The following is a 25,974-nucleotide window of genomic DNA, read 5'->3' as shown; positions in this document are numbered from 1 at the left end:
GTTGTGTGATTAGAGAGACTCTGCAGTCAACTCAACGGAATAAAATGGTGGTGTTAGATTCGGGCACCTGTGCCTCCCTTACAGTCTGCTCATTGTAACCTACACCATCTGATCCCTTAATTAAAGCTTTACACCAGATTAGATTGACTCATTCACTGGGTTTTTAAATGAGCCTCTTGCTATTTTTTACCTGAGGTGTTGGTGTTATTTACCGTAGGATTGTCATGGACAATTTTGATGGGAGACTTGATCGACATGGGGAGCCCGATTTTTTTTTTTTTTTATTAGTTTGGAACGTCTAATTTCAAAACCATAGCACACTAAGGATTACTGTCCTGTTAGGATCAACAGGTTGTGTTTTGAACCGAAATTGAACTGAGTTGTGTATACTACACTGCATCTATATGTAAATGTCTTTTTTTCCTCTCTTAGGGCCCCACAAGATCAAATTTATTCCAGAGATGGTTGGTCCTATCCTGGAGATGACGCTAGTTCCTGAGATCGAGCTGCGAAAGGCCACCATCCCCATCTTCTTTGACATGATGCAGTGCGAGTACCACTTCACATGCAGCTTCCAGCGGGTGCGTCCTCTGAAACATGACAAATAAACAGGACTGTAACAAAATCACTTCATGAAAAGTTGTGGGAATCTGAGGAGTAAACTCTAAAACCGAAAAAAAAAGGTTCAATAGCCATAAGCTGTTATTCTGCAAATCTCATTTTGTTTTGCTCCGATTATCAACAGCCACGGTAAGTGGAACTTAACGTTATGTTCCCGTTACAGTGCGGAGTTAAGCCTTTCTGCTTGAGGAAATCCGTTTGGCTACAGCTGTTCAGCCATAAGATGTCTCAGGCAGTTTTCAGCTTTGTGATGTTTATGTGGGCGCCCACAGTATGTGATGCTTATTGTACTTGTATCAAACTGGAAAAACAGCACAAAGGCTTCATGTCTCGGCTGGCCCTTGTAGTGTAGGCCTGTGTAAGACCGTGGTGGTTTAACCAGAGCGCTGCTAATTAAAGTCAGTGTGTCACTCAGGATCTGGCACATTGGAGGTGAATGCCACTTTTCATTCTTTACCTTTCCTGAAATGTCATCAATTTCACATTGGCCTCACCTTTTCTTAGCATGTGAGCCAGTAATATTTCCTTCCCTGGGTCTCTCTCCTTGTCTGCGTTTGTTGTAAATCCGGGGCTTAACACAGAGCAGCATTTATATCTTTTCTTACTTGGCTGCACTTTCCTCTTCTGTTCTGTATTGGTGGCCAACACACGAGCAAATAAAGAAGTCAGTGAAAATTGGTTTGTTTCAGCACAATAAAACCTTTTTTTTTTTTTTTCCAATACAGCTGCTACATACAAATATCAGAGAAATGGATTCCATGCGTCACTGTCAGAGGCTACAGCAACAAACAGAGCAAAAGCAAAGGGGATGTGTCTCATGATGCAGCATAGTTCTGTCTTCTAACCAAATTTATACACATAATTATAAGTTAAGAGAATAATGATCAGAAGATGCCGGCTCACGACCAGCTGGACGATTAAAGTGGGAGCGCAGATCCCCTCAGCCGAGCCTCGATGCAGAGAGAGAGAGTGTGAGACAGGGAGATGGCGTTAATGAATTGAAAAATTAGCTCCACTGATTATTTACGCCTGCTCTGTCTAATTGCAGTTTGAGAACGAGATCATCACCAAGCTGGATCACGAGGTGGAGGGGGGCCGCGGAGACGAGCAGTACAAAGTTCTCTTTCAGAAAATGTAAGTGCTGATTAATGGGCAGGATTACGCCTGAGCCTCTCGCAAGTTAGGTAATGCTACTTGCAACATGGCACTCCTCAAAATAATCAGTGTGCTGATGATCACACGGCTGTCACAGCTTGCCACTGTGATATTTGCTTCACAGTCGGATGCTAACTCTGCTTTAATGTGGGGGAAAAAGCTGCAAAAAGTCTGACGGTTTTAAACCTGTCGAGGAAGATCTTCATGCTTCACATTTCTTTTCCTCCCTGCCCCTGACTTCTCTTCTTCCACAACCACGGCAGTTTACTGGAGCACTGCAGGAAGCACAAGTACTTGGCCAAGACGGGCGAGAACTTCGTCACTCTGGTGGTTCGTCTGCTGGAGAGGTTGCTGGACTACAGGACCATCATGCACGACGAGAACAAAGAAAACCGCATGAGCTGCACTGTCAACGTGCTCGTAAGATGATTTATTTTTCTCAGTTCCTGAATACACACATTCTCAGTAATGATGTGACATGTGTGTATATATCACTATCACAATAGTTATCAAGAATATCGATGTTATCAACACCCAGGCATTGTTCATAGGTTTTTATTGTCAATAACGTGACCATAATGACGTGCGACTAGCCGCACAAAAGAAACCATAACAACCACATGTCACAGTCGAGATGTTATCGGAGAGCAGCTCACCTGAAACGCCTCTCCTCTGTGAAGTGACATTTCGTCTTGGAGCACTGAAATGTCAATTTTGGTTCTCACGTGACTGCTGGCATTGAAACGACTACAGGCCTATGGGCCCAGCCTGCATTTAGCTGAGTCATCTTCTCTCAGTGCCGTGCCAGGTCGCATAAAAATGTACGTTTCCGTTTTCAGCCAGTAGAGCGGGTGGGACACTGATGTCAGCCAACTCGCTTGTCTTTAGTGAATACTTTGTGTCTTCCTGCTGAAAGCGAGGCCATTGTTATTCATCCATATTTTACTAAATTGAGTTGTCACATTGCCAAATTATTCCTTTAAAAAGATTTTAAAAAGAATCTATAGTCGAGGTATTTCAAGAGTTTTGCAATGCAAGCATGATACACTAAACCATTGTAACTAGAAGTCTATGAACCCTTTTAAAATCCATTTGAATGGTCTCTTTTCTTCCCGTAGAACTTTTACAAGGAGATAGACAGAGAAGAGATGTACATCAGGTAAGTCATATCCAGCCTTGTGCCTGTTAAGCATGTTCAAATTTCTAGGCATTTAATCCTTTTGAAGCATTTTTTTCAAACACCACTGCAGTACTTCACATACAGTACATTATGAGGCTCAGGGCTGTGACGTTCAGTTCAATTTTTACTTGGCAAAGACTTATTTCTGTACATTATGGCCCTTTCCTCCCCAGAGATCCAGAATAAAATATTTGTTTTTGTTAAAAAGCATTTCCATTTCCACCACCTCACCTTGTTGTAGTTTTCCATCTTTCTGTCGAGCTTTATTTGAGGTAAATCAGGCTGTCAAGACGCATCAGTCCAGCGGAGTTAACTTTCTGTCTGTTGTTGAAGTGTGTGAGGCCCGCTCAGACATGACCCATAAATCATTTCTTTTTCCCTGCCAGGTACCTGTACAAGCTGTGTGACCTCCACAAAGAGTGCGACAACTACACCGAGGCTGCCTACACTCTGCTGCTACACGCCAAACTGCTCAAGGTACACAGACACAATATCAACAGCAAATGATTGCAGAAGCACGCTCTCGTAAAAAAAAAACCCAAGCGCACTGCTAAGCTATCGGCCGTTTAACCTCAGGCATGATGTGTATTTGTGAGTTTGAATGTGTACGGGAGTGAGAGAGATAAGGCACATCCCTTTAATCCCACCATGGCACGGGATGGCTACTAAGAGGGCAGACTTGCTGAGCAGCGTCTTTTTCACCTCGCGTCGTCGATGCAAATCACGGCTAGTGTCTGATCTTTCCTGAAGAAAAAGCCGCGACATAGTTTAAAGCAGAGGATAACGCAGCAGCCACCTGCAGGTGCTTGAAGATAACGGTGTGCTTTTACTGTCCTCTTTGCCATCTGAAAACAGAATCCTCAACTATAAATCACGTGGTTGAGTGCGAGGCACAGCTGGTGTAAGGTGGAAATGGGGGGCAGGTTTCCACCACACTTCATAGTGCAGTGATATCTTAAATTAGATGCGTACATATTTACAAGCGATCACCAAGCATTTCTTTTTAAGATCGCACCTTTTTGTCTATGTAGGCCTGCTTTAGGCCTCGCAAAGGTTTTATCTTTGCCAGAAATATATCACATCCGCACACAAAGTCTTTTCCCAGTTGGGGTTTGGTATACCCTGAATTTGGAGTTGTTCCTCTCTGCCTTTTATCCAAAATGGTTGCACATCTCATCTGTATTTGCATAAATAGCTGGCTGCATCAGCCTTTGTACGGGTCCTGACAGGGGAGAGCGGGCTGTGACTGAATCACATTTTCCTCGCTGAGCAGTCACAGTAGCATGCAGAAGTTGTTTTTGTTATTATCATTTAAATTCTGCTCATGTCTCAGCAGCTGTGGCATTCCTGATGTGGCATTCCTTTCAGAGGAGGGACTCGCTGTTATATTGTTGAAAATTGGTTAATTTCGTTCCACCGGAGTCTGGATGAATCCATTCTTCTCCAATAAGCTGTCCTGTGTCATCTTTGTCCTCCCTTTGTGTTAACGAGCTCAAATGAGAATGGATGAATAATTCTGCATCCACCAGCGGTTGTGTAGTAAAACTGGCTCCTGTAGTATTAATTAGACCTCCAGCAGAGTCCCTGCAGCAGTGTAGTATAATAATGGTTGATGAATTTATGGCCCTTTGTGTTTTGTCAGAGATGCATCAGCACTTTAGTTCAGTCGATGCAGGGTCACCAGCCATCCATGAATAAACTGAGATCCTTCCTTCTCTGTAAATGCCGCAGCTCAGCTGTAAAATAATCAATAACCTGATCCAAAGCCTCCCAGCATCCCCCGTTCATGCCACAGCAACAATGTGCAGAGCAATTACTTTTTCGCCCATCTCCAGCACCGGCTATACAAATTCCTTGGCTTTGCTATTCAAATTTGTCCCTGCTTACAAAACTTTGGTCCGTTTTTCACAGAGATCTTAACTCCTCAGGTTACTCACGACACCAATGAAAACTGGCTGGTAATGAATCGGTCCTGGCAGCACACGCAGGATTATGGTTCCTCGACACGGAGGCCAATCAGATTGTCCATCTCCCTGTTAGCCAAGCTGTTCTAGCTTGTCAGAAAGCTCATTATTCTCCATGCTGATGCATGATGGAGTACGCGGTCAGCACAAAAGGATACCCTGCTGTCTTGTTTCTTTTTTTCCCTAGCATCACTCTTCCTTGTCCACCATTCTTTACAAAATCAAGCAAAATTTGTAATGAATAAGATTACACTGCGGCACGACTCAATTGTATCTGATCTTTATTGTGCACGAAAGCATAAGTGATGCTCTTCTCTGCTGGCTTACCTACAGGTGGACTATTTGGGGTTGGAATAAATACTATTACAGCGATTATTAGCCACAGAGAGCAATGTGTTGCACTTCTGCTCTCTCTGAGCCACCGACACACGTTTCAATGCCCATGTCTCAAGTTTCCCTATTGCCCCGTCAAGAGTGCAATCTCTCCCATTTGCATTGGCTATAACTCAGTGATTGATTTCTTGTTCCCCTTTTGCTCTGAATTGTATTGCCCAGTGTTAACCCCGCCGCTAACTTGTCCTCTGTAGTGGTCAGACGAGCAATGCGCAGCCCACCTGACCCAGAGAGATGGCCACCAGGCCAGCACGCAAGGACAACTTAAGGACCAGCTCTACCAGCAGATTATCAATTACTTTGACAAGGGCAAGGTGAGACACACACACACACACACACACACACGCTCGCAGAAGAGTGGTCATAATCATGATGAATCGTGGACTCTGAGTATGCTATTTTTAGATGCTGTCATCTCTGTTAAATACCTCTTCTGGCATGAGAAGGCAGGTTTTGAAAAAGATTCTGTGAATGGAGGTTTCGTATTCCTTTTCTACAGAACGGGGATTGCAAATAATCCTCTTCTTTGAGCTGATGCTCTTATGGAGGAAGGCGCATATCAGACCACACAAGCATTAATGTGGCTCTTTTGTGTTGTCCCCTACTCTACCTTTCATGAAACCGTTTTTTCCTACTCTTCCCGCCCGCTTTCTCATTCCATTCAGTGAGGTACTTGAGTACCATCTCTGCGATACCACTGTATCTAAAGAGAGCAGGCCGTTCATATGTCCTGCTTGTATACTGTGCTATACTTCTGCATTCTTCATATTTGGCTCCAGAGGAGATAAAACATTTTTTTTTTCAGTCTGAAATGGGTCTGCAGGACTGCAGCCAGCGCTTCTCAAAGATGATGTCACAAGGCTGTCCGTGTGTCATCAGTGCTGGTGGTGCAGCCGGCACTCAGGGTTCACTAGCCAACTGTCACTCAGCAGGATACTGCCAGGGAGACAACATATTGGAAAAAGGCGTTGGCTAAACACACAAACACACCAGAGTGATCAGGGGAGGGGGGGAATCAACTCAGGACAGTTTCTACGATTATCACAGGAGTCATCCAGAAAGCAGTCCCAGATGGTGTCGCCGCCACCACTCTCACTGATGGCAGGCTGATCTGAGCAGCAGTCTGGACTCGGTCCGCCTCCAGCCTGGCCCAGATCAGTTCAGCCTCTTCTAGTCGGGAAGCCAGTGAGAAACCCTTCAACATGTTTGAGTGGCGCCCATCTATCTGTGACACCACTCCACTGCATTGGATGAGTCTCAATGGGAAATGCATCACCATAGGGAATTTTGCTTCCCACGGAGAGGATGGCATTTGAGTTTTAGTGTTTTAGATCAAAGAAAAAGAAAGTGAACAATGTTGACCTAATTAAAATAATTCACATTTATTTATTTTCAAAAAAGGCTCATTTTAAATGAATGAATGAATTTTATTGATAGAGCGCTTTTCACAGACATAACATCACAAAGTGCTTAACAACCATTGCCACTTAAATACCATTGCCTGGAAGAGATAATTAGTTTTATTCAACTGGCTGAAAAATGACGACTTCATCTCAGCTTGAATCTTGATGACTAACTGTCTCCGTGTGTGTGTGTGTGTGTGGGTGTGTGTGTGTGCGTGTGTGTGTGTCCCCAATAGATGTGGGAGGAGGCAATCATTTTGGGAAAGGAGCTGGCTGAACAGTACGAGAATGAAATGTTTGACTTTGAGCAGCTCAGCGCATCCCTGGTAAGAAATATTATTTTCTGTTTAACTTTGAGGCTGTTCATCACATTTCAGCATAGGGGACTATAATTACTCAAACGTGATCCATGTAGAGCACATTGAGCCGAGTTCTTAAGAGGGAGAAAGAGGACTGTGATGTGCTTTTATTTAACCAGCAAAAGCCTCATTGAGATTAACATCTCTTTTTCAGGCGTGTTCGTGTCCTGATAGGCAGCAACAACATAAAAGAGCGATGACACACAATTCATCACCAATTTGTAACACTTGTCAATAAATCATTTTAGTTATGTTACTTGCCTACAGCATTATGATCAGTGTTACGATCTGTCTTAATCAGTGTTGTAATGCATGATAATGTGATTTTAAGTTACTCTGAGAGATCTTGTTGCTTGACACACCTTGCTTCAAGGTGTTTGTGTTGTTCTAGCGTAATGACTTAAAGTCACATCATAATGGCTTAAATAGTCAGAAACCAGCAATTATGAAGTATCATGATACTCAACCTCATGAAATGTCTTATGATTGTTGTTATAAAGCATTATGAATATTTATAGGTACCTACAACTATAATTATAGAGCAGATGATTTCGCATATAAGTATCGTTTATAATGCATTCTAGACATGGAGAGTGTACCATGAGAATCGCCAATAAGGATCAAAGAGAAGTAAAGCCTCAGTGTTTTCATGACAGTGAAATCTTTCCATTGTATCTCCCAACAGCGGAAGCAAGCCCAGTTCTATGAGAACATAGTGAAGGTCATCCGGCCCAAATCGGACTACTTTGCCGTCGGCTATTGCGGCATGGGCTTCCCCTCCTTCCTACGCGTGAGTACTCGCAACACGCATCCCCCGCAGCTCTCAGCAGCCGGCACATGGCTCGTAGCACAGTGTTGAGGGAGCCACTTGTCAGAACACATGATCAGTAGGTTTACCAGGGCTTGCTTAGTTCTCAGCCGTCAATAGGTTTGCGTTTCACACGTCTCGCTCCCACAGGTCTTTGGTGGTTTTGGCGGGGACTCGCTTGTTAAACAGCCCACCTAGTCTGGTTTTCACTTACGGTTCACTTACTCACTCGCAGAAAACAAACTGAATGGTGAGCAGCTGTTGCATGTGTGGACTATAGAGAGTATCCAGAATAACGTGCTGGACGGATGACGAAAAGTGGGTTCTATTTGAAATAAGACTAAGAGCTGTGAATTAAGAATTAAGAATCTGTTTCTCTCTCCTAGTCTCGTCCTCTCTCGTTCATAGTCTGTCTTCTACCTCTTTTAGCTCGTCTCCTTCATACGTATCTAATATCTACCTGTTTCTAGCATGTGCTATATGAGTCACTCTGTTTCTTGGTCAGTTGGTCAATCCCAAAAACTCCCCCGTCATCCACCGGTGCAGGACACAGCTATTAAGACTGTCGAGGTCAGACCACAAGAAACACCCCTGCCTTCGTTTGCCCGATCAAAAGGCTGATCACGCTGCAAACGCTGCCTTTAATTCCGTCACCTGAACAGCCTTTTCTCCGCGCCGTGAGCGTGGCCTGCATCACAAGTTCCCCCATCACGGCCTGCACAACAAAAGCCCTGCGCCCGCTACAAGGTGAAAGGAATTGAAATGGTCACATTGTGAATTGCTTTAGGGGGGCTGCTGCCGCATCGTGGGCTGTAATCCCAAATCATTCAGACCTGCGCTAGTCGGAGCTTTACTTTGAAACTTCTTGCAAGTGGTGAGTCTGTTCAGTGGAAGCCACCCTGATCTCTCAAATGAACCACCATTAGTTGGCCATTAATCATGAAGGATATGAACACTGGAACTGAATAATCACCCCAAAGTCTATTTAGAACCCCTTCTAAGTATACTTTGCTGCTAAACCTGAACTGATGTGTATTTCCTCTTTAAACGTCCTGGCTGGCCTTGTGCCAATGTGATCACAGCTTATCACAAATTTAGTATGCGTTCAACAGGTGTTTGATAACTCCTCGCCGGCTCTTTCCGGTGTCTACGGTGCTACTGTGTGTGCATATCAGACCTCTTTGCTCTCTGTTGGTGAAGGGTGTCCTGCTCTGTCCACAGATCCGTTTTTATTTGAACAGCAAATTTAATTGATGTCGGCATTTCTGTGTGTTTCATGTGCTTTTTTTCCCCCACGTCTTGTCTATCAGAAATAAATGCCAGTGGTGAGGGTTCATTCGCTTTTAATATGTTCCGTTGAAGCTGTGTTCAGGCATGCCACCGAATATGTTGTTTAAAGTGTTGTTTCACACAAAGGCAACGCAGAAAGTGGCACAAAAAGTCCTCAGAATAAGATATCGGTAAAATCGAGTCTGGAGATCGACCCTGATCATATGCCCTTTTCATTCTATTATGAACAACAGCCATTTCACGACGGTTGTTAGCTGCTCGCCGATCTCTGAACCCCTTTCATCTGGCAGGGCAGAAACTCCATTACAGACGGGGCAAGCCGCACTGGTCTCATCTAGCTGGCGATTTAGACAGCCGTCAAAGGACAGCTTTCAGCTCTCTTTTCTCTCTGCTTTTTTAAATTTATTTTGGAGGCAGTTGGATCTTACCTGAAACAACCAGGGCCGGGTTGTCTTTGCCAAAAGGAGTCTGCGATTAATTTACCTGCGCATTGTTTTTGTCGTTTTAAATTGTAGCGTTCATTACGCTACAGTGGAAGCAAGGTAGTGCACAGATACCCAAGCTGGTTAATATCACACATCACATGTTCTCCTGGTACAGAGCGAATCAGTGCTCTTGCATTATGGCTCTTACATTGTCCTGCTGTAAGGGCTCTATGTGTGCATGCCCTTCTCGATATGTTTCATAATGATGTTGAAATATGTCTGCGTGAGTATATAGGCTTCAAGGGTTCAAGTGAGGGTTACTTATTGAGATGAATATAGTGTGGAGGGTTCTCGTTCCACCCCCCATATTGGTGTTTGTGTTGCAGCGTGGCGGTGTCCTTAGGGAAAAGTCAATTATGTGAGAGAATCAATACTCTGATTAAGGCATTTTGTATCCACCCCTCTTAAGAATTGATTATATGCAAGGGTGCTTGATTCAGCGGCTTATGATTTATTAGTTGTTAATGCGGTTAGACACAAGGGTATTTGCTAATTATAAAATGCTCTAGAATAGATCATGTCATTTGTTTGGATCTGCAGCCATTGATCCCAGTTATCGACTTTCTTCCTATGTACCGGTAGTTCTGTATTAAAACCCAGTGCTTGTTTTGTTTCCGTTGACCGGTACGATTAATTAAAAGTTCATATTCTTCTGCTACTTACAAAACAAACATGGTAAAGACACGCGCTTATCTTATTTATCGCAAGTCATCATTTCAACCTTGAAAGTACGATACCTCGCCGTAAAGCTTTAAAACAGCGACTGAAAAGCTTCTCTTGTATTTGTGTAACAAAAATCCTCAGTTTCCGTCGGCTTTCAGGCACATTAAAGGTGTTCTCAGTATTTCAAAGACTCGACAGTTAATCCTCTCATTTTACATCCAGTCTGCGTGTTTCCCAACGTCTCCCTTCTCTTCCTATCAATCCTAAACTTTGACTTTTTCCCTGAATTTAGTTTCCTGTGAGCGCTCTGCTTAAAAAGCAGTTGAGGGTGTGTGAACGTTGGTTTGAAATATGTTTCCTAACGCGCCACATTCAGCGCACCTCGGTTATGAGCTGTGATGTTCTATCATTCCAAATCTTCCTCAGACAGACCCCAGAGCACACTCGGGGAGATGAAAAAGCATTCCTGGCTCATACATTTCCAGCAGCACTCGGTGTCTTTTCAAATGACTTGTATTCATTTTGGAAGTACACAAGATGATCTCTTTAATCAGCCTTTGTGTCTGTTAAAGAGAAAGTGTCCACCCATTGTAAGGTGTTTTTTCTGGGAATGATCTGGTTGTTTTCCGTGTGGTCGTTCTCCACATATGTCACAAATGGTCCAGTCCCGCTTCAAGTATATCCAAGGAGCTTAAATGCTAAGCGTACGTGTTTCATTTCCATTTTGAACTTGATAACATCGCAGCTATATGAACTAGTCCTGCTTTGTCACTTGACTTTATGAAATTGCCTTTCTACCCACCAGCCAAGAAATGAAAGCCTATTTGAGCTTGAGTTATTATCTCAGTGACAGTGATTTTCTTTGCCAGAACAAGCCGGTGTAGGTTTGAGGGTAATGAAAATGAGAGTCGTGACATTGAGATTACTGTGTGCACGACTAGAATGCTCAACAACACGATGCAAGATCCTGCTGTCCTGCTTATGAATAAGCATACAATATACAGTGATGCGAAAAGATTGGATGTCCTCCAATGGATTTGAGTGATTTAAGAGAAAATATTGAAAGCAAATCCCGCCGTTGTTCGCCATTAGAAAGTTGCAGCCGTGTGTAGTCGGGCAGATTTGTCGGATTCTCCCGCAGCTAGAAGGAATGACTTTGGGAATCAGCGTGCTTTTGTCAACTTATTTGTCAAAGCAAACTTGAAAAAACGGCTCCAGGTGTAGTTCACGGCTGCAATTCCTTTTAATTCATTTGGGAATTGAGATGTGTGGCGTGCATGAGCACAGGGCTCGCTGTGCGCGAGTGATACGCAGTTATGGTTTATGAAAGTAGAAAGCAGCTTAGAGAAAGAAGGAAATGGCAAGATCCCTAAGAGATCAAGCTGTTAAAATATCAAGAGGGCCCATCCTCAAGTGCAAAGATCTTACCACCCTGATATGAAATTCAACCTCCTCAGTAGCTGTCGTTAGCAGCAGCTGCTTGTGAAAGATCGCCCAGCTATAATTGTAGTAGCCATTTGTCTGTCAGTATGCTGAAGCAAATCCAGCCCACTCTGAACTCAGCTGGGATTGACTAATCACTGAATCAATGCCAAGAACTTCCTGTCACCCTCGTTTCCAAGTATTTAATATGATAATGTATTTGAACCCAGCCACAGCATCGGGCCAAGCAGCTTTACAAATGAAAGCCCCTCTCGTCCATGTGACTTTCTTTAAATATTACAATATTTTCTCATTGTTTTTTTTCAAGCCACATGCATAGACATTCAGGGCTCTGATTTACGACTGCACAAACAATGTACAAAGCAAGAAACTATTTTATTCCTGGCAATATACAGAAAGATATTCCTGGAAAGAGAGGAGGGTTATAACTTAAGAGGAAATCTCTATTTGTGTTCGCATTAATCTTCATGGTATGTGCATGTCATTAGTAGAATGAGTTTGTGGAATGGACTGAAGGAAGAAATTAAACATAGTAAAAAAAATCTCATCTTTTTCACATCTTTTAATGAGGAAGAGTTTGTCAGTGTTGCTGATCAAGTATGGATGGATTTGTATCTTAGACGAGATAAGCATTTGTTTCCTCCGACTCCATTTCTGACCTCAAATGTTGAAGCATGTTGCTGATTGAAAGTCTGTTTTCTATTCTGTATTGGTTATTTTTGTTTCGTTTTTTTCAGTGTACATATTATTTATATCTGTTAAGAACTGTTCAGAATAAAGGATATTAAATTAAAGTTTTGCCTACATGTACATGTCCGAAGTCTCACTGTATTCTATGTTGTGTTTCAGAACAAAATGTTCATCTACCGCGGGAAGGAGTACGAGCGCAGAGAGGATTTCGAAGCCCGTCTTCTCACACAGTTTCCCAACGCAGAGAAGATGAAGACGACCACACCGCCCAGCGAGGACACAAAGTCTTCTTCTGGACAATGTATCCTCAGCACGAGTCATTCGTTCAATCTGAACTGTCGATGTTTTGTTTTGCTTTTTATTTCACTTCCATGAAGAGAAATGTTTCCCTTTCCCTGTTATTTATTACATCAGACAAAATGCTTCACATGTATAAATCAAAGCTTCTTTAACTTATTTTGTACAAGTTACCACAAGGAACTTTTAACTGATTATAAAACTGTCTTAATCTAAAATGCATGGCTCTATAGGACCTACATAAGCCAACTTTGTAATTTGGCACCAGAATTTTGTGAAATAATAAGATTGCAATTTATAATTTCATTCAATTGCGTGTTGAAATAATTTCCTTGATGTTTCTGCTGAAGACATCCAGTGTTTCACGGTTAAACCCATCCTCGACCTGCCTGCCAAGTTCCAAAACAAACCCGTGTCTGAACAAATAGTGAGGTAAGGCAGGACACATCCCCCCCCCTCTCCGCTCACATTCACTTCTTTACAGTTTCAGAGTCACGCAGCGTGCATTTAATTTTTTTGTGATGCGTGTTGAGGGCCGCTGTGGATGAAAGCCAATAAATCTGGAGGTAAATGTGTGTCTGCGTGGAACAAACAGCGGTTGACCTTCTTGTCGTTCTCCTGGTTATTAACTTGCGCCCGCCATCTGCTGTTAGTCGCCGCGCCAAGTACAACATTGTTTCTCTGACATCATTAATACCTTTGTGTCGCGCGCCGGGGCCACAGGCAAACAGTGGGCCCCATACCCCTCCCCACTTGTTTGCCCACTCTGCACGCCAGCCATGCACTGCATCAGTCAGCTGTGCAAATTCACTCCGATATGCCACCCAACGCATCAATGGACGTAATTAAAAGAAGAAATTTACTCTGAAACCCTTTCGGCAAAAATACCTGCGCTCTGATCTTATCGCAAGCCTGCACCGTTGATCACATCCCCCCCCCCCCCCCCCCCCCCTGCAGCAGCCTGTTGGCTTGTTTGTGAACTGTGTCTGATTGGAATATGTAACTCTGTTAATAGCCCAGATCAGACAACCACGTTTAGCGAGGACTGCTCCACACCAGCTGTCTGTCCGTCTCTCCTTCTCTGCCGACTCTCCAGCTGTCACTGTGCTTTCCCTTGTTATCTCTCTCTGTCGCCGGCTCTCTGTTTTCCCTCATTTATTCTCTCATTCAGTGGAAAAGATCAGCGGTGCATAGCAATGAGACTGTTTGAGCCAAAGGGTCACAGCAGCAGGCAGAGCACTCCCTTCTGACCTCGCTTTGTCCCGACCATGCTACTGCATCATCTCTAGCCCGCCAGCTTAATAACGTGTAAAAGGCTTAATTGGGGTAACGCAGCTGATTTAAAGCTGCTTTATAAATCGGTTTATTAGATTGGAATCTCAGAGGCTCATTTTTTTATGTTAATGCTTCGCTTCCTCCGCTAATCTGGGACTGGCTCTCATCATGTTTATCATCAGGTAGCGTGTTGCCCTTTGTGGCCAAGAATAAATGTCTCAAGTACCTGTAAGACCTGAGCCCAGTCTCTCTGTGGTGTTTGCATGTCACAAAAGCTTTGTGTGGTATGTTCATTAGCAACACATGAACAGTCCTGAGCAGAAGAAGTTTAAAACATTGCAGCATCCCGTCGGCACACACTTATTGCTGCCACTACAAACATTAAATGGAGGGGCACTGATTCCCTTTATATTTTATTCATAATTGTTTGCTGGTAAATGCAAAGCATCCTCTATGAAACATGATATTGTTTAAGGGATGCTATATGGGGATCATTTCCCAGGAGAGAGTGGATGTGGATGTCTGTATAAAAATAAAAATATGGAAAAAGAGCGTGTGTGTGTGTGTGTGTGTGTTAAGTCCTGAGTTAACTAGTGCGCATGCGTGTGACGCAGTTAGTTCTAGAGGAACGGAAGACGTGTGACAGTTGTTCGTGGATACGCATTAAAGTAGTCTGAAACATGTACAGTTGTCGCTGGATTTATTGAATTAACATGGTAGCAGAGGATGGCGGCTGGCAATTACAAAGTTCCGCCGCCGTTTGACGAGAAGAAGTCCTACGAGAGCTGGAAAAATGAGGTTGAAATTTGGAGGCTGGTGACGGACCTCGAGGAGAAGAAGCGGGCCTTGGCGGTCGCTTTATCGCTGACGGGAAGAGCGAGGGAAAGTGCACTAGAAATTGCCGCAGTGGATTTGAACGACGATGAAGGAATGAATGTACTTCTCACGAAATTGGACGCTGTGTTTTTGAAAGAGGAAACTGATCGCCAGTACGAGGCGTACACAGAGTTTGACCGGATCACAAGAGAAAATGGCGTCTCCATGGTCGATTACATTGTCGAGTTTGAGCGCCGGTACAACAGAATACGTAAGTTCAAGATGGAGCTTCCAGATGCTGTGTTAGCTTTCAAGCTACTTGATACTGCAGGACTTAATGTTAAAGACAAACAATTAGCGCTTACCGCGTGTCCAAACCTATCGTTTGTAAACATGAAGTCAGCCTTGAAAAGAGTATTTGGCGATAATTCTCCACAAGAGGGAGCTGTTGACCTCCGTGTGTGTGGGGGTGCTGCTGACTGTGCCTACTACACACGGTTTACTGGCAAACGTGAAAGTAATGTCAGGTCAAGCCCACAGATCCATACGGCTGTCCAAGGGACGAATCCACTGGACAGATACGGGAGAAGATCAAGATGTGCAGTCTGCCAAAGCACATATCACTGGGCAAAAGATTGTCCTCACAAAAATGAACATGCAAAATGAACAGAGGATGATAAAGTGACAGATGTTGAAGAATGCAACATTACTTTGTTGTCAAAAGAATCGTTGTCTGACACAGAGATATTCATGGTGGAGTCTCTAGGATCAGCCGTCATTGACACAGCTTGCACTAGAACTGTGTGTGGAGAAAAATGGCTTGATCATGACATGAGTGGACTAACACAACGTGAGTTACTGAAAATGGGGGACACAAAGAGTGTAAGAGCATTCAAGTTTGGTGATGGGAGAGTTGTTCATTCTACAAAGAAAGTGAAAATCCCAGCCATGATAGGACAGACTAGATGTCACATTGAAACAGAAGTGGTCCCAGTAAATATCCCATTGCTTTTAGGCAAAACTTCACTGAAAAGAGCAGGTGCTGTTTTAGACATTGAAAATGACAAAGCCACAATGTTTAAACAGCCAGTGAAACTTGAACTAACATCTTCAGGACATCACTGTGTGAACATCAGAGATGTGAGAAACCCAGATGAACATGAGCTCCAGAATGAGGATGACATTCTCACTGTGACAGAAAACATGACGACAAAAGAAAAACAGAAAGTTCTGTTGAAACTACACAAGCCTCTGTTGACAGACTGAAAAAACTACTGGCCTGCTCGGGTAATGCTGATGATGAATGCACCACAATCCTTAAGGACATTGTAAAGAATTGTGAGACGTGCATCAGATATAGCAAACCCAAGCCAAAGCCTGCAGTGGGTTTGCCCATGGCCTCAACCTACAATGAAACTGTAGCTGTGGATTTGCATGAGCTAGAGCCGGGAGTGTGGTATCTGCATGCAATTGACCACTTCACACGATTCAGTGCAGGGAGCATCGTCACCACCAAGAAACCCAAAGAGATTGTGAAGCACTTTATACATTGCTGGATAAGTGTTCATGGTCCTCCACGCAGACTGTTCAGTGACAATGGGGGTGAATTCAACAATGAAGATATGAGGAACATGGCTGAAAGCTTCAACATTGAAGTGAAAACAACTGCAGCTTACAGCCCATGGAGCAATGGGCTTTTGGAAAGGCATAATCAAACCCTCACTGAAATCCTGATGAAAGTGAAGGACAATGGAATGACTGGAGGATGGCCCTAGACTGGGCCTGATGGCAAAGAACTCTATGCACAACGTGCATGGCTACAGTCCCTATCAGCTGGTATTTGGACAAAACCCAAATCTGCCTTCAGTTCTCACTAATAAGCCGCCAGCTCTGGAAGGTACTAATATGAGTACTTGGATAGCCCAGCATATCACAACATTACATGCTGCAAGGAGAGCATTTACAGAAGCTGAGTCCTCTGAAAGGATCCAAAGAGCCCTTCGTAAACAACTGCGGCCCACTGATGACCGATACGAAACAGGACAAAGTCTACTACAAACTGGTGGATTGTACAGAATGGAAAGGTCCAGGTGTGGTCATCGGCCAAGATGGTGCGGTGATATTTGTGAGGCATGGTGGCACTTACGTTCGCGTACATCACTCCAGGCTTCGAAAAGTAGAGAGCCCACATGCAGTGCTGGGAGAAAGGGACATTCAGCTGGACGGGACTGAACATCATACAACATTACCAGAACCTGGCTGCAATGAGAATAACTATGACACTGAAAATGAAAGTGAGGAAGAGACGCCTACAAATGGTGAGGAGAACAGTGAACCCCCTCACACACCAAGACAGACAGAAGGAGGTAGCCATGGTCAATCGGACGCATCACAGAACAACTCAACCACAACTTGTGAGGGCCTTAGTCTGAAAACTGGACAGGTAGTTACATACACAGACAGTGAGAGTGGCCAAGCACACACTGGAAAAATCCTCAGCAGGGCAGGAAAAGCCACTGGGACATACAAATACTGGTATAATTTGGAGTACATTGAGCCTGAGGAAATTTCTGGCACTACCGGTTCTGTTGACTTAGGACGAGTACACAATCTTCAAGTGGTCCCATCTGAGCATGTTGAGTTCGGTGCTAGCCATCCTGAAGAAGACATACTTATTGTGAATGATGATGCCTTCATGTCTGCCAAACACAGTGAACTCAGCAACTGGAAAAATAATGATGTGTTTGAAGAGGTGAAAGATGAAGGCCAGAAATGCATCTCTACGAGGTGGGTGTGCACACTCAAGGAGACAGCTGATGGTGTTGTACCTAAAGCGAGATTAGTTGCAAGAGGCTTTGAAGAAATGAACACTCAGGAGCTCCCTAAAGACTCGCCTACATGTGCCTCGGAGTCTCTAAAAATGATTATGGCAGTGATATGTCAAAAGAAATGGCAGCTAAACTCTATGGACATTAAAGCAGCCTTTTTACAAGGCAAAGAGTTAACCCGAAATGTCTATCCGTCCTCCCCAAGAAGCTCAGAGCAAGGGAATTCTATGGAAGTTAAAAAAGTGTGTTTATGGCCTTGCAGATTCGTCTCTGTATTGGTACAACAGAGTGAAAGACACTATGCAGCAGTTGGGAGCTGCTGTGTCACGAGTTGATCCAGCAGTGTTCTACTGGCTGGATGACTCCTGCAATGTGATGGGACTCCTTGCTTGTCACGTGGATGATTTCATCTGGGGTGGTTCAGAAACATTCTCCACAACAGTCATCCCTCACTTGAAAGTTGCTTTTCAAGTTGGACGTGAAGAGCACAACAGCTTCAGCTACATTGGAATGGAGGTTCACTCTTTAAGGATGAGATACAAGTGCAACAAAGTATCTACATAAAGAATCTACAACCCATTCCTGTGGACCCCAACAGAGCCACACAGCGAGAGGCTCCTCTAACAGACACTGAGACTGACATGTTAAAGTCGAAGATTGGCCAAATATTGTGTGTAGCAAGGCAGAGTAGACCCGACATAATGTGTGACATATCCATCCTAGCATCAAGTGTAAAGCATGCTACTGTTCAGACTCTGCACTCTGCAAATAAACTTGTCAGGAAACTGAGATCAGAAGAGGTGATCTTGAGGTTTCAGTACTTGGGAAGAGACAGCTCGCTGAAACTAGTGGTGTTCAGTGATTCCTCGATGGGAAACCTTCCAGACGGAGGCACTCAAGGCGGACACCTGGTCATGCTTATGAGAGAGAATGGAAGATTTTCACCCATATGCTGGCAGTCAAAGAGGATCAGGAGAGTTGTCCGAAGCACCTTAGCAGGAGAGACTTTGGCACTTGCAGATGGCATTGACAGTGCAGTCTTTTTGGCTACACTCTACTCAGAACTTACCACAGGCGATTGCACACGGAACAATTTTCCCATTGTGTGTGTAACGGACAATCGCTCTCTTCTTGATGCTGTCAAGTCCACCAAAACAGTCACTGAAAAGAGACTCCGCCTCGAAATCAGCAGCGTCAAGGAGCTCGTCCACTCTGGGACCATCCAGCAGATGATGTGGTCAGCCTCCAAGGGACAGCTCGCTGACTGCTTGACTAAGAAGGGGACATCTGCACTTGTTCTGCTGAGGGCTCTCAGCGAAGGTGTATGGCAACTTAAAGGCTAAACGAGCTCATCAACAAAAGCCTTACTACCCTCAAACTCTAGTCATTAAAGTTGCAAGTTTAAACCTGTGTTTATATGTTTACGGTTCTAAAAAACAAATGTTTTTCTTTAAAGAGAAAGGGGAGTTTGTTAAGTCCTGAGTTAACTAGTGCGCATGCGTGTGACACAGTTAGTTCTAGAGGAACGGAAGACGTGTGACAGTTGTTCGTGGATACGTATTAAAGTAGTCTGAAACATGTACAGTTGTCGCTGGATTTATTGAATTAACATGTGTGAGCATGTACTGTATGTGCCCAGACAGCTGCTCCCACAGGCACTAAGCAGCACAGCATAGTGTGAAATGTCTATTAACCTGATTTGGCAAAGTTCATCCCCGCTAGTCGTGTGCCTCTTGTCACGTATGCTGCAGCTTCTCTACGCGTCCGACATGTCGGACCAACCTCCGGTGCTGCGAGTGACGTGTGTGTGTGTGTGTGTGTGTGTGTGTGAGACCCAAAAATGAATTTATTTACATGGATATGAGGCCGTGTCGTAGACAGCTAGTCAACACCAGCATTGCTAAATGCCACAGCTTCTGGCAGAGCTACCTGTCCTGTGTTTGACCTGCAGCAAAGCAATCAACCTTTGAATCGGGCCGTAGATTGCCCGCAACCGTTTTAATTCACTCAGGCGCTGATTTTCTCCCTCCCCAGCTTCTACACCGTAAATGAAGTCCATAAATTCCAGTATTCCAGGCCAGTGAGGAAGGGGGAGAAGGACCCCGACAACGAGTTTGCGGTAATTTTTTTTTTTTTTTCACGAAGACTTGACTTCTCTATTTATATTTTGTTTTTATAAATGGATTTATGAATTATTTGTTGACATTAAATGATCATCAGCATACTTATCACACTCTTTTAAATGAAAAAAAGTGTTTGTGCCAGTTTGAATGTCTAAAAATAACATTGAAGGCTACTTAGTATTGAACTACAATATAAAACATTTTAGCTACTTTTGTTTGCCAAAGTTGACAAAATAGTAAATTTGAATAATTTATGGTTTGAGTGATAATAGTCCTGTGTAGTTATGTCCCATATTTCAGTTTTGAAAAAATGACACTTAAACATACGTATATAATATAATGTGGATTTCTTTTGTTTTCCCTCAAATATTTCTTGTTTGTCTCTCACTCACTCACGGATAAACCACAGACACTAGCGGTTATATGCACAACATATTGGGCTAGAAACAACTGCCTGAGCTCCACTAACGGCTCCACTAACGGGGCAAAAGATGATCTCTAAGCCTGATCGAATAGTTTGTCGGTCTTCTCTGATATTAAGATGCAGCAAACGCAGTAAAACTGAAATGGGTTTTTCATTTTTGTCTTTTTTTGTCTCTGTAGCGCGACTGCTGATCGATTATTGTTTGAGATTTGTGTTTGAGGTCATAAAGCATCTTTTTTTAAATCGTTTCAAGCAGAGTAAATCAATAGCAAAGCAGAACTCTCATTAAACACAGGACAACTGGCTGCCAACAAGAAGATCCAGGATAAATACAATTGTTGATAGTGATCCAAATCTGTTTGCCCTGTGCAACTATTACTGTCGATTCCTGATTTTTGGTACATTTTATGAATTATGGTTTGTGCACACTGATCATCCAGGTGGCAGATGACAATGGTAACGAGAAAATGATCCATTCACACTGTTCTGTGTGTGTTTACTGTGGCATCACTTCATCTCAGGCAGGACGATGTATTTAACTCCTCTCAGACTCACTGACTGACAGTGAGGTGATGGATCTTTATAAGATTTACAGACATTATTTGAGCTCCATGTGCACACCTCCATCCGACCGCCTCCCCCTACAATGGCTTTTGATTCAACAACCATTACGTCATCTTACTCTCATTCATGCAACAGTGTAAACGCTTGTTTCAATGTAGTTTGGCACAACAAAACCCCGCCTTGTCATATCAGTTGATTTCCGCGCTGTGTTCTGATTGTGTGTCTTTTGTCGTTCTGTCAACAGAACATGTGGATTGAGAGGACCACGTACACGACGGCGTACAAGCTTCCTGGCATCCTGCGCTGGTTTGAAGTCAAGTCAGTCTCCACAGTGAGTATGAAGGGCCTGTGTGCCAGACAGGCCCCCGAATCAGACAAGGATCCGCAGCCTTGCTCAGAGGCAATCGATATGATTTGTCCCCATAATCTGTATAGGCTGTACTGTAATGTACACAATTCCCCTCCATCCGGCTGAAACTGCATACAAGCTTCATTATCTTTAGCTCTGTTGTTTTGACTAATTCAAATGCTGGTCTGGTGTCCCCATCTTGGGCTGGGGGTGTTGTCTGGTGCAAGAGAGAGTGGAGAAATGAGTGCAGCAAATAGAAGTTGGAGCATAAGAGCCGGTTACAGTACCACTTAGAGCTCAAAACACACCGCCTCATCCTTTTAATGTGTCATTAGTTTGTTCCAAAACAAATGTGCTACTTAGAGTAATTAGCCCGGCTAAGTATTATGCAATCAATTACTCTTTATCTGTGGCTTTAACTAGTCGCTGTCATATCTGTGCTGGTGAAAGCACTTCTCAGAGGTTATCCTTAGCCAAGGCGTTACAGTCACCTGCCGTCACATGACACCCACACACCAGGCAGCTTGGACATTTAGCTCACCACACAACGGTCCTGCTGGTCGCTACATCCTAAGCACAACGATTTCTTCACAAAAATCCGATCCCTGCCTAAGCCCTGAGTCCATATAGTGAGGTGGTCCATTGCCACATTAATTCAAAGGCCTCCTCCTTCAGGCTGGGTTGGAACATACTGTCAGGAGCAGCTTGCCCTCCAGATGAGCCGGGGAGAGGCCAGCTCCCCGAGGTTACACTCTCTATTTAAAGCTTAATGACTAGGCTGAGATTCACCAAGCTAAAGCCTTCCATCTGACGATGCTTTTTGTCAAGCTGGCCGGTGACATAGCTGCACAGATTGGAGATTTGTCTCCCTGGCACAACTTTATCCTTTTGGGCTGGGGGTCTAATTCTAACATTTATACAACAGCCCACTCATGTTTCTCCCTATATTCTTACGAGCAAGGAGGCTGCAAGGAGGTGATTTTTTTTTTGTTCATCTAAAGTAATTAGATTGCCTCCATGTGGAGTTACACGTATCGAGTTGGATTCTTTTATTTTTTCAGCGTTTCCAAGCATTTTATTCGTCGTTTCTCAGAATCATGGTTTGTTGACATGGGAACTGAAGTTCCCCTACACCAAAGTGCTATCCATCTTCATTTGACAGTTGCAGGGTCATGCATGTGCGCAGTGGAAAATGATTCATTGCTCCGCCATCCTTCATGATTTATGCGCGTAGTTAAGGGTTTCTCAGACAATCCTCTAATAACCCATCCCGAGTCAGTGAACACAAAACGTTTCCGCTTGATTGTTGGGATTACAGAGACACTCGTGACCTCTGTGTGTATATAAACTGAATATTTGACGACGCCTTCCTTTTACTTTGCTGCACAGGAAGAGATCAGTCCACTGGAGAACGCCATGGAGACGATGCAGCTGACCAACGAGAAGATCAGCAGCATGGTGCAGAGGCATCTCAACGATCCCAACCTTCCCATCAACCCCCTCTCCATGCTGCTGAATGGGATTGTGGACCCAGCTGTTATGGGAGGTTTTACCAACTATGAGAAGGTAGTCGATGTGAAAATAGTCCTGCGTGTATTCCTATATTGTCTCAACCTGAGCACATTCAGGTAACAGTTTGACATTTTGGGAAATACGCTTTTTTTGTTTGAGTAATATGTGGAGATGAATGAAACGCTTGTCTTTCCGCTGAGTATGAAGCTAGAGCCAGGAAACGTTAGCTTAGCATACAGACTGGACAAAGGGGAGCTAGCTTGTTTCTACTCTAGGGTAACAAAATGTGCCTACCAGCACCTCTAAAGCTTGTTACACACCTTGCACAACTTCCTGGAGTCTTGTTGTCACAGTGAGGTCGCCAGCACATAAACCCCGTGACACACAACTTCCTTTTTGCACTTCAAGAGACAGAACGTGTTAATTAGTGAGCTTTAGAGGTTCTGATGGGCAGATGTTGTTGGAAAGTGCCGATCTAGCTGTTTCCCCGTTTCCATTCTTTATGCTGAGCTAAGCTAACCGCCTGCTGCTCCAGCTTCATATCCAGCATGCGAGTGATATTAATTTACTCATCTAACTCTCAAAGAGAAAGTGAATAAGCTCTTCTGACGTTTTATATTCCTGAACATTTTGGTGAATTTCTAATACGTGGCGCTATATTCAGAGCGAATTCAAATGAACCAATTTCTTCCCCCAGGTCTGATATCATGCTGTGAAATAAAATTATAATCTCATGCATATTTCAACTCCTCGACGCTCTCATTCCACCAGCATTTAACATTTTTATCGTCACACTTGTGACTGCCAACATATTTTTTGTCATCATGAATCAGTTTTTGTTCTGGGCCTTTTTTTCCTCCTGTAAAAGTCAATCTTCATCACATTTCTAGTGTTTCCCACTGGTTTGTGAGCTGCACACTCCATTCGCCATAACACGATGGCGATGGATAAAAAAAGTGACAGGCAGTTTGTTCCCAGCTAATATCACAACCTGGAATAGATTCATATTTGTCTTGTGAAACAGTGCAGTGTGAGTCAGAGGAGGAGCGATGTGAATTCTTTGCCCTCAGAGAGCTCCTTCATCTCAGCGGAATAGTGCAGGTGATGGCGGAGAGACGGATGTCTCGACTACATTTTTCTCATTTTAACAGCCCCTCCCAATGCTGTCCCCTTTGACTTGTCAGTGTTGTTCTCCCCCGTTTCTCATTTTATTCATATTGCAAACTTTTCCACGTTTCAGATTGCTCCTTCAGTCTTCCCCCGCACTCACTCCTCCCTTTTCTCCCTTCATATCAACAGACTTACTCCAGTAACTCCTCTCCCTCTTCCCCAGGCCTTCTTCAATGATAAGTACATCCAGGAACACCCAGAGGACCTGGAGAAGATAGAGAAACTAAAGGACTTCATCGCCTGGCAGGTGAGCTTAAACTGCATATTGCTGCTCTGTGTCTGTCGAGTGCTTGTGATCATGGTAAAGCATCAGTCTGTCTCGCCCGAGATGTCAGGCTTCAAGGAAAAGTGTCATGGTCTGCTCATCACGAATGACAATCTCGTTTACTTTAAAATATGACATTTACGGCATGGCCTACAGGCATGATTAGATGGTACGAAGTAGCATGAAATAGTGAATTCATGCCACTTTGCTTTTACGCAGGATTGAGCTTTCTTCATTTGCCTGGATGTGCTTTGGGCTGTTCAGGTGCTGTAAACATATTGGCCTTATACAGTATGTAACTTACGAGGTTATTAAAAGTGCATAATTCTATCTGCTATGAAAGAGGAGAATGTCTATCTGAGCAGAGAATGAAGTCGCTCTCTTTCTGTGCTTTCTTTACGTAGCCGGTCTAGCGTTGCGTGCATGTTGGTGCATGTGTGACCCAGTGTGGAGTTGATTACTTATGGATTCATCACCAGAAAGTTGGGAGTCATCCAGCACCCCAACAAGGGGCCCCGTTGACACCGGGCAGTGGAGAGCTTGAATGCTGAAGGATACTTTTGTTCTGTTCTGTGTAATACGACATTTCTACCTGAAATGTTGTCCCCTTACTGAAGCACTGCTGCCACAGCAGAACTCTAAAAGGTTACAGCTGAAAATATGATATGTCGTTTGAAGAACTAGCGAGTGCACTGCCGAGAGTGTCCTACGACAGTAACTGAGGTGGGCTGGGGGGAAAAGTGTGTTCAAGAGTTCATTGGAGATGATAGCGAGGCAGAGAGTGCTGAAGCAAACATTCTGAAGTTAAGGGGGGGGGGGGATGCTCCACAGCGTGAAGAGAGCTCTGCACCCTCACTGAGCCTGCAGGAAGTGCAGACGCAGCAGACAAGAACTGCACGTACACACTTAATGTTGTGGCACGTGTTGTTTAACAGCTTACTATGAAACTCCACAGATCTGTGGCTCGTCTTTGATTAATAAGCTCCTGCTTTCTAGTGGAATACCAAAGACTTCCTCCCTTCGGGATTTTAAAAGGCTGTTTTGCTTTTTTTTATTACTCTGGACTTTTTAGCTCTGAACTAAGGGTCACTTTGATAATCGGGAAGTCGAGGTTTCCTGCCTTATGGGTTCAGCCAGGAAATGAGCACAGACAAGGAAGTTTCTCCTTCTGCTTCCTGTAGCTAGTTGCAAGGGGAAAGGAACTTAATTGAATTTGCGATAGTTGTTCTCCTCTCCGTTGTTGTAAAATAGGTCAACTTTGTGCTCTGCGTCTCTGGCGGAACTCCTGCGAATCTTTTTTTGTGTTTGTGAAACCTTTCGTCTCGATGAAGGCACGATGATTCACACAGGAATATATCGACTTCTTATTTCATGCCGTGCGTGACGCTGCTCGCATATTTCTTTTTCATTAGAGGCTGTGGCTTTTTTTATGATTACTATTTCCATATTAGTTATTCGTTTAGTTCTTCCATATTCATTTTTTTAAGACATTCAGATTGTGTTAACATGCGGAAATGTAGGATATCGCTGACTGAAGTAGAAGGTGACAAAGCAGGTGGTAACCTAAGAATAAACGTGCCTCTATTTCATCGCTCCTGGAAAGAAGTGAATAACACGAGTACATTCTATTTGACACGGTTGGAGTATACAACTAGATCTTACCTTTCAAGCGAAGGCAATAAACAACGTCTGTTTGGTTCAACGCTTTGTGTTTGGTTCCAGTGCAATGCTAGAATGTGACAGAGCCAACGCCATTTCAGCATCAATTTGAGATTTCAGCTCGACTAGAATGCTGTTAGAAATGATCCTCCGAACACAATCCACAGTACTAATTAGCAGGAGCTCTGTCGTACGTTCCAGTAAATCCAGTACGAGAGTGACCGGCCACTGTGCCCAG

General features: G+C 43.8%; 1 protein-coding gene across 1 annotated transcript in view; it reads left to right on the top strand.

The window, feature by feature from the left end:
- dock1 (dedicator of cytokinesis 1) overlaps window positions 1-25,974 on the top strand; it is a 155,582-nt gene that overhangs the window by 121,282 nt on the left and 8,326 nt on the right. Inside the window, exons 33-46 of the mRNA XM_079292770.1 lie at window positions 433-581; window positions 1,670-1,755; window positions 2,040-2,196; window positions 2,895-2,935; window positions 3,343-3,433; window positions 5,508-5,627; window positions 6,953-7,042; window positions 7,761-7,865; window positions 12,614-12,755; window positions 13,102-13,183; window positions 19,705-19,789; window positions 21,026-21,112; window positions 22,520-22,696; window positions 23,976-24,059. Coding sequence (XP_079148896.1) covers window positions 433-581; window positions 1,670-1,755; window positions 2,040-2,196; window positions 2,895-2,935; window positions 3,343-3,433; window positions 5,508-5,627; window positions 6,953-7,042; window positions 7,761-7,865; window positions 12,614-12,755; window positions 13,102-13,183; window positions 19,705-19,789; window positions 21,026-21,112; window positions 22,520-22,696; window positions 23,976-24,059 — 1,496 coding nt within the window. The remainder of the gene's footprint in view (window positions 1-432; window positions 582-1,669; window positions 1,756-2,039; window positions 2,197-2,894; window positions 2,936-3,342; window positions 3,434-5,507; window positions 5,628-6,952; window positions 7,043-7,760; window positions 7,866-12,613; window positions 12,756-13,101; window positions 13,184-19,704; window positions 19,790-21,025; window positions 21,113-22,519; window positions 22,697-23,975; window positions 24,060-25,974) is intronic.

The sequence above is a fragment of the Melanostigma gelatinosum genome (assembly GCF_949748355.1).
Source record: "Melanostigma gelatinosum genome assembly, chromosome: 21".
Taxonomy (NCBI): Eukaryota; Metazoa; Chordata; class Actinopteri; order Perciformes; family Zoarcidae; genus Melanostigma; species Melanostigma gelatinosum.
This window is presented reverse-complemented; position numbering and strand designations above follow the sequence as displayed.